The 17,950-nt window shown below is 50.5% G+C and overlaps 1 protein-coding gene across 11 annotated transcripts in view; it reads left to right on the top strand.

Annotated features, from left to right (window-relative positions):
* FIRRM (FIGNL1 interacting regulator of recombination and mitosis) overlaps nt 1-17,950 on the top strand; it is a 36,876-nt gene that overhangs the window by 18,507 nt on the left and 419 nt on the right. For 3 of the 11 annotated variants that reach the window (XM_073222128.1, XM_073222127.1, XM_073222134.1), the window contains 13 exons: nt 1,261-1,409; nt 1,658-1,787; nt 2,876-3,062; nt 3,756-3,838; nt 4,181-4,232; nt 5,292-5,381; nt 9,437-9,622; nt 11,269-11,421; nt 12,651-12,746; nt 14,218-14,331; nt 15,750-15,854; nt 16,414-16,494; nt 17,217-17,339. In XM_073222128.1, the coding sequence (XP_073078229.1) occupies nt 1,261-1,409; nt 1,658-1,787; nt 2,876-3,062; nt 3,756-3,838; nt 4,181-4,232; nt 5,292-5,381; nt 9,437-9,622; nt 11,269-11,421; nt 12,651-12,746; nt 14,218-14,331; nt 15,750-15,854; nt 16,414-16,494; nt 17,217-17,339 (1,549 nt within the window). Of the gene's footprint in view, nt 1-1,260; nt 1,410-1,657; nt 1,788-2,875; nt 3,063-3,755; nt 3,839-4,180; nt 4,233-5,291; nt 5,382-9,436; nt 9,623-11,268; nt 11,422-12,650; nt 12,747-13,167; nt 13,367-14,217; nt 14,335-15,749; nt 15,855-16,413; nt 16,495-17,216; nt 17,340-17,950 lie in introns of those variants that run through there. The other 8 variants (XM_037024079.2, XM_073222129.1, XM_073222133.1 and 5 more) reach the window with 7 other exon arrangements.

The raw sequence follows: 17,950 nt of genomic DNA, 5'->3' as shown, positions 1-17,950 counted from the left end.
AGTCTGCTCTCCATGCAGTTGTCAAAGTGAGTGATAAAACGTAAATTAGATCCTGTGATTCTCTGCACAGATCATCAAGTGACTCAGTATCAAACATTGCATAGAATCAAGTAGAAATTCAGTAGACATTCTGTCCATCGTACCCTGTTTTATTTTCTCTCCTCAGCACCTAACTTCTGCTCTGTTAGGGACGTACTTGCACACTTGTTAGCCGCCCCCTTCATTGAATTTAGACTTTCTAAACGCAGTGACCCTGAGTATGTTTCCTGCTTTGTCACTGGCCCTGGGACTGCAGCAGGTCCCACAGGCATTCAAGTGCATCATCGGGCTGCAACCAGTGCTCGCTGTGTCGCTCGGGAGCTTAGCGGTGAAATTCTCTGGACTTTGATTACCTGTAATTTAATTCTATGTGTGTGTCTTTCACCTTACTTACAATTTGATCCTCATGACAATTCTGAATCAACATCACAGATGAAGAGACTGAGGTTCAGGGTGGTCAGGTGAAAGAATCAGTTATGTCACTAGTAAGTGACAGGCTGTGCTTTTTCATCACATGACAGAGGCCTCAGTGTTTACACTAAATGCATCCTTTCAAATAATGTTTCCCCTGCTGGACGGGGTTTCACATGCACTGCCATCTTCGCCACAGATTACATAACGTGGCAGAAACCCCGCACTTGTGTCTTCCCCTGCAGAGGTGTGGCCTGAACGTTCACACCGGCTCCTGAGATGTTTCCAGAAGTCTTTGCCTCTCCCTTCAGTGTTAGTGTGCACTGTGGTTCTTGTACAGCTCTTGGGTTTTGCTTCTGAGAAACAGCAATAATTCATAATAAATTCAGCTTTCTGCCTATTTAAAACAACTTTTAATGGAAATAAGCAAGCCAGAAATTATTGAAAATAACTTTATTTGTGATGTTTTTACATCTTATTTAAATCTTATGTAAAGATTCAGGTTTTTACAGTATATTTTTGAATACACTACTGTCAAAGTGGTATTAATGCATCAAAACAATACCAAAGGTTTCTCTAAGGTGATAAACTTTTAATTTTACAGAATTGTAGCCTTGTTATTTTATTTTGATCACAGGTCTTTATACAATTGTCATACCAGTTCAGTACATTGAATTTTGTTCATAAGATGCATGCTGGTTTTTTTGTGTGTGTTTTCACTGCTGGAAGAACATGAGTTTGCAGCCGTCAGGTCTGCCTAGAGTTAGAAGGTAGCTCTTAGTGGGTGAAATCGTTCCCCTCCCTCCCCAGCAAGCTCCCTCCAAGCCTGTATGCTGCCGGGATTCCGGATCCCCAGCAGGAAGAAATAGCAGCTGCTTTCCTGGTGACGCTGGACCTGCTTATCAGTCAGCTCCTCACATTCCAACCTTTTGTGCAAGTGGTTTTGGACAGTAAATTAGGTAAAATTCTGAATCATCATTTGTTAACTATAACATGTTAGAGAAAGGGTTGTTTTCCCTTACATAGTTATGCTTGTAAAATTTGATATAAAATCCCTTCTACTTTGTTTTCTTAGAACATGTATTTCATTTAAAAATTATGCATCTAATTTCTTTATATATAACAATCAGATTTCAGCAGACAGTACCTATATGGGGGATGTTTTTACCAGTTTATAATAACTTACTGTGCTTTTATGGTCTGTAAGAGCTCCCATGTGAACTGCAGCTTCCACAGTGTCTTCTGCTGGTTGTCATCCTGGAGAAGCTGCCCTCCCAGCCGGAGGGTGTGCAGGCCCTGTGGTGCACCGAAGGCCAGAGCTCAGGAGCCTCAGCCAGGTGGGCACGTGCTGTCCTTTATCCCAGCCCTGACCCCAGCCCTAGCTCTAGCCCTAGCTCTAGTCCGTAACCCTAACCCTGTTTCTTCTGATGATACCGAAATTAAATTTTTTGTCACGTCAGATACTCCAGCGAATAGTTACTGTATAGACCTCATATATATTGTTCTGTAAAAAATTCATAAATGTTAAATGTATATAAATCTATAACAGATTCTAACAATTTTGTTCATTTTTCTAGAAGGTGTTGCCCGGTAGTCGGTGTTGCAAACATTGAGTGTAGTAGAGCAGACATAGCTGGTGACATTTAGAAATGAGTGATAAACAGAACGCTGGGTACCATACGGCCGCCTCCTGGGAGAGCTCGCTTGTACCCAGCCTTCTTGCCAGTGCCAGGCTGTAGGTCTCCTCCAGGGGCTGTGCTGGTATTTCACCCTCCCCTTTAGCCTGTTGTGTGTACCACCACCGGGTTAGGCTCCCAGGAGCCCAGCCCTGAGCTTCCTGTTCTCCTGCTGGGAAACCGAGCATAATGTCAGAATCCCTCGGCCGTGCACGAAGCCTCTCCCGTCTGTCTCCGCCGTCCACACTGCCCCTCGTCCTCCCACTCACTTCTGCACACACACCGTGCTTGTCCGATTGGCTCTGCAGGTCGACCTTTTTACTCATGCTCTGTCGTCTTTTCCTACTTGAGTTTTGCCTATTTTTAATTTGTTACTTAAGTCCTTTCACCCTTAACTGAAGATATCTTAAACCATTTCAACCTTAAAATGACTCAGCTCTGCTGAACTTATATAGTAGGTGTTTTCTGTTTTATGTATGCTATCTAATTTAGCTACTTATATGTGAAGTTGTTTGATAAATTTTGTTTTTGTATAGTTCAGCGCTGTGATAAGCTTTTGATAAATGATGAAAAGAGTACAGGAAAAGTCTCCTTTACGGGATTTCTCTGACAGTGACGCAGTCCTGTATATTGGAAACTGTTGTGAATACGTCCTGTTGGGACGTCTGCTGAGATGACTCTCTGCCTGCTGTCCTGCTGTGTGGTGCCAGCGCTGATGGTGTCGGCTCTGTGCACTCCATTCCCTGCAGGCTCTCCCTCCTTGGCGCTGTTTTCTTCAGTTTCGAGCAGTGTTCTGCTGAGCTCTCCCTGCCCGTCCGTCTCCAGGGAGCGCAGGGCCGGGGGCGAGCCGCGGCTGCTGTCACCCTCTATCAGCACGTTTGTGTTCGTCTGTGCGCCTTCATTGCTTCCGTCCACCCCTCCCTGTTCCCTCAGCTGGTAAGTGCGCTCGCTGGGTGGGGCTGAGAGCGTCACACTTCCCTTGAAATTGTGACTCACACAGGACGAAGCGTGGTAATAGTTGACGTTATTCTTTTCGAATGTCCTTCTCCGCTTGCATATTTTACCCTGTAATTCACTTGTGTTTTCAGTAGTGGTAGTCCTAGAGCCCTGTAGTATTCACATGTGATATTTAGTTAAAATATTTGAGAAGACATTTTGAGTGGGAAGGTATGGAAAGTTTCATAAAGAAAATAAATAAATAGTGATATATAGTACCAAGCCTAGGTTTTAGGCATAATGTAATTTTTTTAATGGAATTGGATTAGGCATTGAGAAAATTCTAGGAAAAGAAGGACCAGTACCACTTAAGAGACACAATGGTTAGTGTCCCGCACATACTAATGCTGTATTTGAATAGTTTCAGGCAGAAACAGCAGCACAGGTATATTATATATATACTGTTGTAAAGGTTTCAGGCCCTTAAATTACCTGTGGACTCTGTTAACTCAGTCATGTTTGAAGTCACTTTCGAATCTCCATAGCCCAGCACCATGCCTGGCACACAGTAGGTGCTCAGTGAGTAGGGAGTCGCAGCACAGGCCCCTTCAGGTGCTGGGAGGGGAGCTCTGCTGCCGAGACCTGGCTGGGGGTGCTGTGCCCTTGGTGCTCGCTATCCGGCCTCTCCTCCAGGACACTGCCCTGCTGGACGCGGTGCTCAGCGCGCACATGATCACCTCTCTGCTTGCCGTGGACGCCTGGTGCTTTCTCGCCCGGTACGTGCCCTCGCTTTTCTGAGTTCTGGGTTGATTTGCAGTAGTGACTGGCAGCGGATCCTTTTATACTTGCGAGTTCATAGGGCAGTTCTGTTGGATAGCCCGTAGTAGCCCCAGGCTGGTTTGGCGTCACGCTGCAGCTTGGAGTGGGGCTTGTGCTCCTCGTCCCCCTCTTTGGTTCACGGCGTGGGGACTCTCGTTCGGGCCATTCTGAGTTGCGACGGCCCTTGGCCGTGGGGATCACTGCAGCTCGGGATATTGGGTGCTCTGTGGGGGCCTTTCCTCGCTGTTCTGGGTGGTCGTATAAACAGCTGTGTGCCGTCTCTCCTCTTCACGCCTCAGGTACGGGACGGCGGAGCTCTGTGCCCACCACGTCACCGTAGTGGCTCACCTGGTGAGTGGAGTCTCAGGACCTGCGACACTCGCTCTGCATGCAGGGCCTTTGGAATGAGGAGGCGGAGCAGGGCACGCCTGGGGAGATTGTATCCCATTTTCAGAATTTTACAGAGTTCCACTAATTGACTGGGAAAGAAAGACTAGGTTAATTGAGAATAAGTTTAAAATTTGGTGGAAAATAGAAAATCAGAGTTGGAATGTCGACCAGGCTCTCCCCTCCCCATCAGTGAGGGACTAAATGTGATGGTCCTTTTGGGAAATTTGGGGAAATTGTGATGCTTTGTGAATAGCGCAGAGAGAAAACTGTTTTTAGTGTAGTGAGGATTTCTTTTAATCTTTTCACTGGTGACCTTTTTGTACTTTTAAATCCTAAGACACTAGATGTGTCCCAAACAGGATGGCCGTCCTGTTGTTCTGTGTCCCTGGCCTTGGGTGAAGATCCGCAGTGGGTCCTGGGGTCCCTGGTTTCCTTTGGCCGATCTTTTGTGAGTCCTGCAGCCTGAATCCAGCGCCGCAGAGGAACCTGAACGGCTGCTGTCTCACGGCTCGCAGTCCGGGGCACTCATCGCTTTACTCACCCTCGCACATCTTGCTCGAAACATAAAGAGTGACTTTTATGTTGTGTGTATTATGTCTCCTTCAAATAAAAGCTTTCCTTTAAATGAAAGCTTTTCTAGTACATTATGACAGGAATTTACTTCTAGAAAACCAAGCTTATAAGATTTTCATGAAGTTCTTATCTAAGAGTTAGGTCCACCTCTGCGCAGTTGTTCTTAGGTTGTAAAAAGTTCCATGAATCGTCTTTGAGTAGGAGGATGAACATGTCAGGCTACCAAAGTGGTGATTAGGAATAGAAACTCCAAAATGTTGTCTTTAAATGTGAAATTTTTTTCTCATTATGAAGGTAGACATGGAAGAAAAACACTTTTTAAAGGCCCCAAATTATAAGTCAATATCACCTGTGATTTTCCGGGAAGCACTGCTCCTGTTCTGGCGTCTCGAGGTTCAGTAAAGCTGTGGTGTTAAGTTGGGAAACCTCTTCTCCCGTCTCTCCCAGATTAAGTCTTGCCCGGGAGAGTGTCACCAGCTCACCAGCCTGTCGGTGCTCTTGAGGCGGCTCCTCTTCCTCATGGCCCCCCCGCAGCAGGTAAGGGCCACCTCATGTCCCTGTCTGAGTGGCTGCTGAGATTTGCGCTCAGACTCTGTGGAAGGCTTTTCCCCCATTTATTCTACCCGTAAATGTTGAAATGATCGGAGCATAAATTTCCAGGATGTCAATTGCTTATTGCTTTTAGATAGGCTTAGGTTAGGTGATACAAAGAAAAGCCACGGCTGCACAGTGGCTGCAGTGGTAAAAACAGCTGTTGTTCAGGAGGTTGTGGTAGGAGAAGATCTCGGTGCAGAGCCCACCTGGCTCTGGTGGGAGCACTGAGCAGGGGGAGTGTGCAGTCAGGAGCGAGGTGCAGGCTGGTGGGTGTGAGTGACGGCAGGGCACCCACTGGGGGAGGGGTGCTCGGGGCTGACCAGGGCGGCCAGATGCCAGGCTTGGTGAGGGTGCTTTGTAGGTCGACTTAGCAGGATTCTTGGTCAGATGGGTGATGCAGGCGCTAAAGGACGGGCACACACCCCAGGGTGGAGGTCTCTGGAAAAGACGGCTCAGAAGAGCCTAAGTTTAACTGGGAGAGCTTTCCTCAAACTGTCTGCTGCGAAGTGCCGGTGGTCATTCCCACTCTGCCCCCAGAGGGCCTCTCTCCTGTTTCCTGGGCATGTCAGATCCTCGGCACAGTGACCCTACCCCCTTGCCCCTTCTAAATTATTTTAAAGACCTGAAATATTGTTTACGTTCTTATGTCTCTTTTTTTTTTTTTGGCAGTTAGTTGAGCTTTAGAGATAATTGAAAGCATGAGCCATGGTGGTCTGCTGCTTTGAGGAGGTGCCCCTGCCACAGTGGGGGTGTTCCTCCAGTTAAGGCCCCGTGTGGTTCAGCGTGGCCCCTCGGGCCAGCCCCTGACACTGGCAGCTGCCGTGTGGGGACGCAGGTGCCTGGCCCTTACCCGTGCGTCTGAGGCTCAGTAATTGGGCTGTTGACACTGTAAGATCCCCACAGACTGACTGGCTCTGGCCTGGAAGCTACTGGGTGGGTGAAGGGGTTGCAGGCCTTGTCTGGGTCCTGGCTTCCAGTGGCCGTGGGCAGGTCGTCCTTCCAGAATCTCAGGTTCCCGTTCACAGAGGGGCAGCCACATGTAGTAACTATTTTGAAAGTTCTGTTGTAATTTTGGCTCAGAGGTAGTGTGTGCAGCCCCCAGCACAGGTTGGGCTGGCAGGGCGTTCGGGGAGGCTGGGAGTTCCTCTGGCTGGGGTGTGTGCCCCGTGTCCGTGTGCGCTTCCTGCCCCACGGCCGGCCAGGCACCAGAGGAGCCCCAGCAGCCCCGAGCCTCTGCCCCGCAGGCGCCTCTGGGGCCCCCACAGCAGCACCTCCGCAGCCCTGCAGGGCACCGCCTGCCCGGGGCTCCTGGCAGCCTGGTGCCCTCCGCTCCCTGCCGCAGGCCCTGTGCTTCCCCGTGCACGTTCTTCACGGCCCGCGGGTGAGCAGGAGCGGGAGGGCCCGGGAGCCTCGGTTTTCTCAGTTACAGGTCAGGAATAAAGCTGCCTGTCCCGGGTGGTTGGATTCTAACCTCAGAATAACAGCTCAGAATGGATCGGGCCCCAGTGAGGTCTGGGAGCTTCGTTCTGACCAGGCTGACCCCGGCTTGCGGTCAGTGACCTCGGGTACTTGTCAGGTTTCTGAGTCCTTCCCCGTAATTGGGGCCATCAGATCGGAAGTCTGGTTAAGTTAGGGTTACTTTTCACTTTCTCCTTTTTACCGAACACCGATTTCCTGCTCTTGTCAGGTTACTTCCCTTGAGGCTGCCGGCATGTGAGCTCCTGTTCGAAGGGCCCTTGGGAGCGTCAGCTGACCCTTGGCTGTGCCGCTGTGCCGGGGAGTCGCACAAGCTCGCTGCACCGTACTCAGCTCTTCCTCCTCCCTAGGACGTGACCCCCTTCCCCAAGGGAGGGGCGAGGGACAGTTTTGAGGTTTAGCGCTCTGCTTTCATTCATCGGTCTGTATGTCAGCCCTGTGGGAGAGGCAGTGCTGTGTCCACTTTACAGAAAAGGCAGCGAAATTCAGGAACACTGAACTTCCCCAAATTCACGTGGAGCACACGGCAGAGCTGGGACTTGCCCTGTCTGTCCTGCTCCGGGGTCTGAGCTCTTGTGCTGTGTAGGTGTCACTCGGCTGTTGCTCACATGGCTGTTGACCACAGGAAGTCCGCTTTTCCTGTATGTACTTAGAAAGCTCGCTCAGGAGTTAATTAATAGTGTTTTATTGCTTAAAATGAAAACTTGGAAACCATTGCCCTGTATCATGATATCTTAAGGCCCATATAATCTAATACAAGTTACAGATTTATAAAAATACACATGATAGAAGCAGGTATGTAATGCGTGGCAAGGCGGAGGCACAGAGCAGGCTTGGCCGGGTGTCGAGGACTCGGAAGATGCGCCTGAGGAGGGGAGGTCGCGCAGGGCAGGGATAGGGAGCGGCTAGAGCAGGAGGCGGTGTAGATGTGTGGGCCGGGGGGAGGCCGGGTGGGCCGCTGGCCTGCATGGAGGACCATCAGATGGTGCAGGAGGAAGGCAGGCTTTTGTCAGCGATGCAGTGTCAACGGGTGACCAGTTATCCCACGTGGTGGTGTTTCACCTGAATGTGTCTGATGATTTGGGGGAAACAGCAGTTAGTGGATAACCTGCCCTTTCCTCCCGTAACTGTTAATAGTGTCTGTTTCCTGGAGACAGGCCCACATGCAGGAGCTGCCTGGGGGTCTGGGCACCCCTTTTCTGAGCACGCTGACAGCTGTGTGCCCGTTGTTGTGTACAGCAGAAATCACTACAATGCATTCTAAGCTTGCTGGTGTGGTGTTTTTTCCCTTCTCAATTTGAGGGAAGTCATGATTCTGTGAAAATTACTCCCTTATACTTCACTTCTTGTGAACTTGACAGGACTTTCAAACTGTTGAGACCAGGGTTCTTGAATTCAAAGGAGTAAATAAATAAATGAGTCTTTTTGTGTAACAAATTTTGGCTTTTAAAAGTTGTCTGAGTGTTATGACAGGAGTTTTGGGAACGGAGTAAGTCCTTCCACACACAGGATGTATTATAAAGAAAGGTCAGGTTAAACCGATGTTACTAGCTGGTGTAACTTACTTAGCTTTGCTGACACACTTCGCTTCCGTGAATAAAGTGTTTACTACAGCAGCCATGCAGCTTATCAGCTGTTCAGAAGGAGGTCACGTGATTGCCCCTTTGTTTTGACAGCTAAATATTTTTTTGCAAACAATTCAAATTTAAGTATAGTATATAACATAGGGAAGTTTCTCTGTTAAATTTAATAAAGTTTTTTTTTTATATAGGCAGTTTTCATTCAACAAGCAGATTTTGGATATTATAAATTGAATAACTCTACTCCTTAAGAATTATATTAATATTCTTCCTAGTTGGATTGTACTTTATTTGGTAATTAAGTACACCATCGTTTTTACTGTTTTCCCACCACAAGCTAATTTAACATTTTAACTGTTTCTTTTAGAACTTTTCCATTTTTGTTTTGTTTGTAGTTTCCTTTTTAACAAAACCACTGTTTTGTGCTGACATAGCCGGCCCTCTGCCCTGCCATGCCAGTGGCGACTGGGCCTGCCGAGCACAGCTGGTGCGGCCATCGCCAGCGGCCCGAGGCGGAGCTGAGCGGCTGGCCCAGTGGGAGCCGGAAGGGTGGCCTGGCCCTGCGCGCTCGCGGCTGCACTCGGCCGCGGAGACAGCCACAGGCCGGCCGAAGTGGTTGTGGTGGTGTCTGTACAACATGATGTGTACACGGATTCCCGGGAAAATAATGGACTTGCCAGACGGGCATGTGGAGCAGCAGCTCCGCCTAGTGGCGTCACCATGAGCGAAACGCTCTCACGTCCCCTGGTGCAGTCACGCACGTGCCACGGGAGCTCTTCACAGTGCGACACGAGAAATGCCCGTGTTCAGCTGTGTGCCCCAGGCCTGGCACCTTGTGCCGGTTCTGGCCCTAAGAACGTCAGGGATGGAAGCTGACCGTGGCTCTTGCGCCCTGCTCTGCAGGCCAGCTTGTCATTCTTGCTGCCCCAACATTCATTCCAGGTGGAGTTTCTCCGGAACTTCTCCCCCAGAGTGGCAGCAAATCTGCTTCTGTGGCAGTGTGTCTCCTTCCAGGCGTTTCCCGCTGAGCTCAGGGAACAGGCTGCGCTCGAGGTCTGCAGAGCGGGTGCCGACCAGGGCCGGGAGTGGCTGAGCGGCCCCCGCCGTCTGGGAGAGCTTGCGGGTCTGGTAAGGTGATGGTTCTCACGGGCAGGGTCCGTTTGGTAGGCGTTTGCTGAGCGCTGGTCTAGGTACTGGGGACGCATCTGTGCCCTCACACTGGTGGGAGTGCACATGGCTGCCTTGTAGAAAGGTCGGCCAGAAACTTGCCATCACCCTGAGTAAGTCACGTAGGGGCGGGAGGTCTGCAACTCAGGATGCACTGAAACAGCGTCAGGCATGTTATGAATACTTTATTCCTAGTATTTTCACTGCCTCGTGTCTGGATAGGCAGACGTGAGTCTTCTATTTGACGAAACACAGCCCCCATTCTATGCAGACCTCTGAGCCTGTCCATACCTTTCTACTGAAAATGCTCCCTCTCAAAATACTGGAATAAGGGAAATTCACCTATAAGGAGTAAAAAATACATGATTTTTAAAAACTGAATGTAGTACCTGTTGAATTTCCCATTTACTGCACATTTGTTCATTCATTTATCCGGCAGACGTTTGAGTGCCGTTATGGCCAGGCTCTCTTCTGGGCATTGGGGGTACGTCAGGTAGCAAAGCACACGGTTCCCACTCTTGTGGACGTAGGTTTGAGCTCTGCTGTGGGCAGTAATGAATGGATAGATCAGTTTGTGGTAAGCAGAGCAGAACTGAGGAAGGATGGGGTCGGCATGGAAGGGACTGGGGGCCTAGGTACAATTTAAATTAAGAAGCTCAGGGTTTCTTCAGGGCTCTGTTGCCACAGAGAGTAAAATGTTCTGCTCAGTCATGTGATGGCACTTGGCCAGAGTCCAGACAGTGTAAAACAGCTGCATACATACATGTCTGAAGGAAATGTGCCTTTATTAGATACCTAGTTAGGAGTAGTTCAGGTTTTGCATTGGTTGTGTGCTGATTTCTGGAGTAGAGACAGAAGGCCTTTCTTTGTGTTAGGTAAAATAAAAGCACCTATTTTCTAAAGTTGAATAACTCTCTGCTCTAAGACCAAAACTTAAGTGTGGTGATTTAATATATTTACTTGTAGAAAGAAGTAAATCTTAAATAAAAAGCTGTAATTACATAAAGTTAAGTGTGGTTGTTACAGTAAAATGGATTAAAGGCATTCTCATACAGCCTTCACTTCACTCCCACCACACCTCAGCCAACCCCGCTCCTGGCCTGAGACATTTGATACACAGATAACAGTGAATCCAGAAAAGACTGCAGTTTCAAATACTGGATAGTGTAACCCTTAAGTAGTGTATTTGCTTATTGAATTCAGTGTTGCTGAGGAATTTTTAAATTACTTAAAAAACAACAGCAATAAATATAGTTTTAAGAGATTCTAGGTGTATAATATGAAAAAAAATAGAATATTTAGTTGATAATTATAAATTAGCTTGACTACTGACATTTACCTTAAACCTATTTATTAAAATACTGTTTCCATTAAAAGGAAGAAACGTTTGTTTTTTTAGGAAAATGATAAGCCAGTGTTTCTGTGTGTAAGGAAAATTAGTTTTAATAAAATACACTTGTATTAAAGAAATAGCTGAATGGGTCTTAGGAATGCAGTTGTACATGGGTTTTTATGAAGAGTTACAAATAATCAATAAGCCCTAGGTGGTCGGGTTCCGGCTCCATCAGACTGGCATCTGACTGGGCTCCTTGCCCGTCTCCCCGCAGAACACGCTGCTGTCCGCCTTGCTTGCTGTGTGCACCTCTGCCGGTGATGCTCTGGACAGCGCGCAGCGTGCCGCAGTGGTGGACGTCGGGAGTCGGCTCTGGGCGCTTCTAGACGTCACACTGGTGAGAGCAGCGGGTTGTCTCCCAGAACAGGTGAACTGCTGCAGAGAGCAGGGTGAAGCTCCTGTGGAGCGAGATGTATTTAATGTCTTTGGCTGCTTGGCGCAACTTGTGGCTAGAACTTCAAATATTACTGGTAACTTTTCAGCCCTCTGTTTTCTGGAGTGTGATGAAGTTACATTGTGAAACTAAACCTAGGAAAACGGCCACCACAGTCCAGCTGTTCCATGACCAGTCGGACCCTGCCTCGCTCCTCAGGTGGTTAAGTCTGTTCTGTGACATAGGTTCTTCAGCGAAGCCTTCGGGCGGTGCAGCGCAGCGTCGGCTGGCGTAAAGGTGGGAGGGGCAGGTGGCTGGGTGGGGCTGACGGTGTCCTCCTCCCCAGTAAGGCCAATATCCAGGTGCTCACTGGCTGGAGCTAGAGTGTGTGCCCCCTGCAGGTGCCCTTGAACACTGGGAGGGCACAGGCGCCAGTCCCGGTGCCGTAAAAAATCCATGTGTAACTTGACTCTCAAAACTTAACTGCTCTTGGCTGGAAGCCTCACCCATAACATAAACAGGTGATTTACACATTTTACGTATGTATGATATTCTGTGTTCTTCCAGCAGAGAAGCTAGAGAAAATGTTTCAAAATGTCACAAACCTCCAAAAAACTCTTCCAGTATTTATTGGAAAAACCTGCATGAAAGGGGACCCATACAGTTCAAACCTATGTTCTTCAAGGGTCAGCTATAGTTTAAAAGTGACATTTAGTTCAAAATCCAAATACATTTGTTTTGACTAAATGAAATAAGCAAGTGCCCTTCACTTGCCCAGCCAGTGGAAACCGAGGGCAACATTGCCACTTGGGGGACGTGATAGGGATGGCTTGGCGATCCTGTTTCGTCTTCAGTTCGTTGTGCTCAGACTGCCCCGCTGCCGTGCCCCACGACAGCCCTCGCTGGGCGTCTGCAGGTGGGAGCTTGCAGGGACGTCAGGAGTGGCAGTTAGCAGACAAGTGAAATTGTAAGACAACCAGGAGATAAGGTTTTCGGCTCCAGCAAAAGTCCTTGGATCCCCATCCGAGTCAGATCCAGACCTGAATCATGGCTCTGCTTTTTTGTGGCCGTGTGATCATTACTTGACCTCCCTGCCCCTTTCCCTCAGTGTAAAGTGGGGGTCCTGATGTGCACCTCACCTTGGTGTTGGTAAGTGCTCACTACAAGGTTGCTGGTCTCATGTAATTCAGAATTTTCACCTGAATTTTTGTTTCTTATTTAAGGTAACAAGTCAACCTTCCGTTCAGCAAACACTCAGCCTTCTGTGTCCACTGCTGGGATTTTTCATTCAAACTCTAGATCCTCAGCTGATCAGCCAGGTAAGAGGAGTGAACAGTTGTTTCCTGTGGGCTTTGGGGAGCCATTTGGACATGGACGCTGTCCCAGAGGCAGGCCCGCCCAAGTGTGCTGACCGCCCGCTGGTCCCGTCGCTGAGCTGCCCATAAACACGGCTGGCGTGTGCGTGCAGGCGCCACCTTGTTTACTCTCTCCTCTCCCAGACCCAGACCGTTAGTGTCCCGGGCTGTGGGTGCAGCTGCCTCTGCCCCCAGCCTCGTTTCTGTCAGCTGCCCAGGAAAAGGCCTGTGGCGGGGCTGAGCTGCGGGAGTGCTGCCTCAGCAGCCATGGCCGCGGGCTGTACGCAGCCTGGGGACTCCGCCGTCCTCACGTTTCTCTGGAGACGTGAAGTGACTCTGAGCAGCAGCATCGCTGAGCTGCCCCTTCCGGCCCCCGTGTGCGCAGCCGGACTGGAGCGGCAGGGTCACAGCCGGGGGATCCTTGGAGTGCTGCCTGGAGGTGCCCCGGTTTTGGAGGCTTAAAGCTGATGGAGAGAGAAAATTGGAAAAGGCCTTCATCTCATCTGAAGCAATTTAACAGCTTTGAGCGGGTCCATACTGGACAGAATTGATCGCCAAATTCAAAGTGGTTTAAGCTTAGTTGTGTAAGAAACAAAACGGTCACGAGGTGAACTGAGCGCGCCCTGCTTGGGTGGGAGGGGGACGCCCGCACAGGGTTCTGTGCTGGTGGGAAGAGGCTCGAGGGACGCCTGGGTTCAGTGACCCTGGGGAGGAGGCGGGTGCGTGAAGATCTCAGCAGTGCCAGATTTACAAATGAGGTGCATTTTGTTACCACAGGTTGTGATACGGATGACTTAATCACAAATGATGAGTACAGTAAATTGACTAAAATTTTGATTCTGAAGGTTCTAATATTTTTTTGAAAAATAAAATATGGGTAATTTTTATGTGATTGTACCCACCTTTAAAAAACCCAAATGTAAAATTTCAAGTAAGTGAATTGTTTATTTAGGCATTGCTTCCTTTATGGAAGATTGAGCGGTTGGCAAACTGCCCTCCTGTTTTCAGCACGAGAGCAAAGGGTGATTTTTACATTTTTAAAGACTTATAAAAACAGAACAATGTGTGGCAGGGAGCGTGTTGCCTGCAAAGCCTGAAGTATTTGCCATCCGGCCCCCGACAGAAAAGTCTGACAGCCCATGCTTTAAATAGTGAACTTCTCTCACTAGATTTTAAACCGCAACGTAACTCCTAAAGACTTGGAAGAAGAGCACCTGGTATAGTTTTTAGGAACCTCCTTCCCCTAATCCGTACTTGGCCCGTTGCCCGAACACTGTGAGAACTGACCGGGTCATCTGGTAGTTCTGCTCAGATTCCGCTTGGGAGGTTCGGGTTCTGCTCGCCCTCCCCTGTCCCCGCCCCCATCCGAGCCTTAGTTCGTGGCTCTGCCAAGCGTGAGTGCTCAGTGCTGACTGTCCCCCGCCCCCGCCCCCAGGGGGTCGCCTTGCAGGCCTCTCTGCTGCAGCGGGAGCCCCCCGACCACGTCTGCTTGGCGGTGCTGGAGTTCGTGGCTTCTCTGGGGAGACTCTTCATGCCTCAAGCTTTGCAGGTGGTTCTCTCAGTTCTTGTTCCTGTGTTAATGCAATTGCCGTAAGAATTGCTGAGGAATTTTTCAGCTTTTAATTTCTTGAATTCTGTGGATTGCGGACAGTGAAGGTTGGGCAGGGCCGGAGGCAGGATACATTTTGTGAAGAGCAGGGTGACTTTGTCGAAGTGGAACTCATTCTAGAGACACGCTGGTGGCCATGGTCTGTGGCCATGGTCTGTGGCTCTCGTCCCAGGGGCTGCAGCCCCGTCCCCGAGGAGGCGCGCGGGTGTGTCTTTGGGGACGGTGTTCAGTGGGGACGGCGGGCGATCGACTGCAGGTCCTCTCTGGGTCTTATATCCACGGGAGGAGGCCTGGTCAAGACAGAATGTCTGAAAATACCGCCAAGTTAGGTATGGCTGACAATTAATAAAATTGCACTGCGAAGGCCTGGCAGTGCCTCCTACTGAATTTTAAGTCACTTCACAGCACAAGGGGATCATCCTCCCAAACTGAGTTTTGCTTTCTTACTATGGTTGAAATCCAGCAATTCTGGATAGTTGGGAGACTGTGAGAAGAGCTCATTGATAACCTTCTCACGTAACTGGAGCAGAAGCGCAGGGGATGTGCCCCCAGTGCGTGTTGATTACATCTTTGAAGTGACGGGCGGCGCCTCCCTTGTCCGTGGGCGGTGGGACCGTCAGTTTCGTCACGCGAGGTCGGTGTGGCTGTTGGCGGCTTCCCTCCCGCTCTCTGGGCAGTGTCTGAAGGCACCCGTGTGAGCTGGGTCAGCGTGAGTGGGTTCCAGTCCTGCGTTCACGGCTGCAGACCCCATGGGCCCAGAGCCTGCGGACAGTGTTGCCCTAGAAATTGCTTCACACACTTGCAGGAATATGTATGTTCCCAGGAGTGAAATTAGTACCTGAATAAACTTTGATTTACCAGCATTGACACCCATGTGATGAGATTGATAAGACTTAATTAAAGAAAACATCACCGAGATCTTGCTGTATGTTACGCACTGTTGTAATCATGGGATTTAATGATGAAAAAATGAATAATTACTTGCCCCCGGCCTGTTGGGAGGCAACAGACCAAGAAGGTGGTGTGACACCTGCAGCGCATCGAAGCGAGGAAGGGGGGGGGGCGTGTGTGCGGCCGGCTCTCAGTGGGGTGTCGGCTCTGCCCTCACCCAGGTGCCCTGTGAGCAGAGCCCACCCCTGAAGCTGAGGGGCAGCTTCATCTCTGAGCAGGGGGCGCGGGAGGTGTGGCGGCCGAGGCGGGGGCTGGTGGGGGGCCGGGGAAGCTCTCAGGAGCTGAGCCGAGAAGTGGTGCGACCTGGCACCCCAGGGTGCTCGCTCAGACAGTCCTGGGACCCCGGGGGCAGGAACACTGAGCGTCCTAAGGTTTTTCTCTCCGTTAAGGTTTGGCTCTCGTTGTAGGACGAAGTTCTGCCCAGTCTGTCTTCTGTCTTTGCCCTCTTGCTGGTGGGCAGGAGCTGGCTGCTGGAGCAGCACGCCCTGGAGGCGTTCATGCAGTTCGCCGAGGTAACAGGCCCCTCTGCCACCGCCCCGCACAGCTTCTCAGCACCTCAGGGATTCCGGGAACACCCGGCGGCCTGCTCGATGCCTGTCATACGACTCTCTGCCGGAGGGGCCATTACTCATCACCTGTTCTACAGGATTTAAAAATGAGGCAGAGAAATGAATGACTTCCCTGAGGTCCTACCTAGGACATGCTTTCAGCCCAGGTCTAACGGAGGCACTGTCTCCCACACAGTATCTTTGGGGTGAATGATCCATTTCACCTCAAACTCTCAGGGGCTCTCCGGAGCAGTGAACCCAAGGGGTTACTGCTGAACACAGGCCTGTTTGTGAGGTTGCATGAAGGCGCGGGCTTGCTGCGGGTTGTGCTGTGTGGCAGGATGGCTGTGCAGGGGGAATGAAGGCTGGGCATCTAGACCTGGGCAGGGGCTGGACTACCCTGCGGTACCTGAGAGAACGGGCTTACCGTCTCCTGAGTGTTTTCCTTTAAAATGCATTTTGATTTAGGTAGCCTTCAAAACTCATGTATTTCTCTTTGTGATTCGTCTCAATTTTTTAACAGGGAACAAATCAGGAAGAGATAGTTCCACAGTGTCTCAGTTCTGAAGAAACCAAGAACAAAGTTGTATCCTTTCTGGAAAAGGTATTTACATAGTAATGTCACATATTTTGTTCTTTATCTTTTTTTTTGAAATTGTGCAGTCCTAAGCAAGTCAATAGCTGGTTTTTCAGTATTTAGCACAGGGGAGATGCGTCAGTAAGCAGTCGGAACACATCACAGCTCACAGAAGCACAGCAGCCCAAGCGCCTCCGACTAGCTGGGGCACTAGCCCCGCCAGTTCACAGCGGGGCGGCTGACGAGGGCCTGCCACTAGTCGTGGCGGGGTCACACACCGAGGGGGCTCGTGGCCACGGCTGTAGTGTGGACAGACTCGGGCATGGCTTTCCTGCACCGAGGGAGGCCCAGAGCTCCTCCAGACAGACACTTCACAGTGAGAAGTGAGATGCGCGCCACCGGAGCGTCTGTGAGCTCGGAGCGTGTGCAGAGACGTGAGGGCGGAGAGCGCCGGGGAGCGAGTCGGGCCTGCGAACGGACTCTGTCTTCCTCGTGCGCCCACGCTGTCCCTTTTCAGACGGTCACAGGTCGTGTGTACACGCTGCAGCTTTTCTGTAGGGAGGGCAACACCGTAGGGTAACCACCCCATCACCTGGAGGACACTCCGGGTGGGTGAGTCTAGCTCGCTGCCAGAACAGTCAGCTCAGCCCTTCTGCACGCCGGCCTTCCCGTTTTTTGCCCGTTACAGCGTTTGATTCTGAAGGCAGCTGGTGCGCCGCTGCTCACCTCATTCTCTTGGTGTCCTGCAGGCCGGGTGTGTAGAGGAGACCGCAGCTGCCCGGGTGGAGCGTGTGAAGCAGGAGAAAGGTGTCTTCTCGGGGCCCTTTGCTAACAGCGCCGCTGCAGAGGGAGCAAAGGGCTCGTCTTCCCAGGTAGGAACCGCTTTTCCGCACGGGTCAAGCCTGAGTAGGAAACTGCCTTACACGGGCGCCAGAGCTGCCAGGTGCACGAGGACGTGCGCAGCTCCTGTCGCACAGTGGCTGCTCTTTTAAAAAGATCACATTTCTACCTAAAGTCACCGACACATAGAACAGGTTGGCTACTGAACAACAGGGTTTGAAACAGCAGACTCAATGTCCTCTTCCCGTGGAAGTCGGCTGCCGGCAGTGCCTTGGGGAGGCCGTGTGTTGGCCCGGGGCCGCTGTCTGAGCAGCCTGGGCGCGTTTGGCCATGTCTGGAAGTCACATCCACCTCTAAAAGGCAGAACTCTGACGGCACTGAGGATGTTAGTACTGTTCTGAGCCCTGACAGGTCATGACTCCAAATAGCCTATGAACAGTGTTATGGAGAGTTTTGGTTGCAGCTCTTAGAACAGGTGTCTTGGCCCCAACCCCACCCCGTCCTGGGCAGAGGCGTCCAAGCATGGCTGTCTGCAGCTGCAAGGCGCGTTTAGACACGGCCACTGGAAGTCACGGGGCGAGGCAGCACTTGTGGTCCTGCGCTGAGGCAGGTGTGGCCGAGTCACGTGCTTTTCTAAAACAGC

This window comes from Manis javanica, chromosome 14 (assembly GCF_040802235.1).
Source record: "Manis javanica isolate MJ-LG chromosome 14, MJ_LKY, whole genome shotgun sequence".
Classification (NCBI taxonomy): domain Eukaryota; kingdom Metazoa; phylum Chordata; class Mammalia; order Pholidota; family Manidae; genus Manis; species Manis javanica.
The sequence above is the reverse complement of the archived record's forward strand: the minus strand, read 5'-3'. Positions and strand labels throughout refer to the sequence as shown.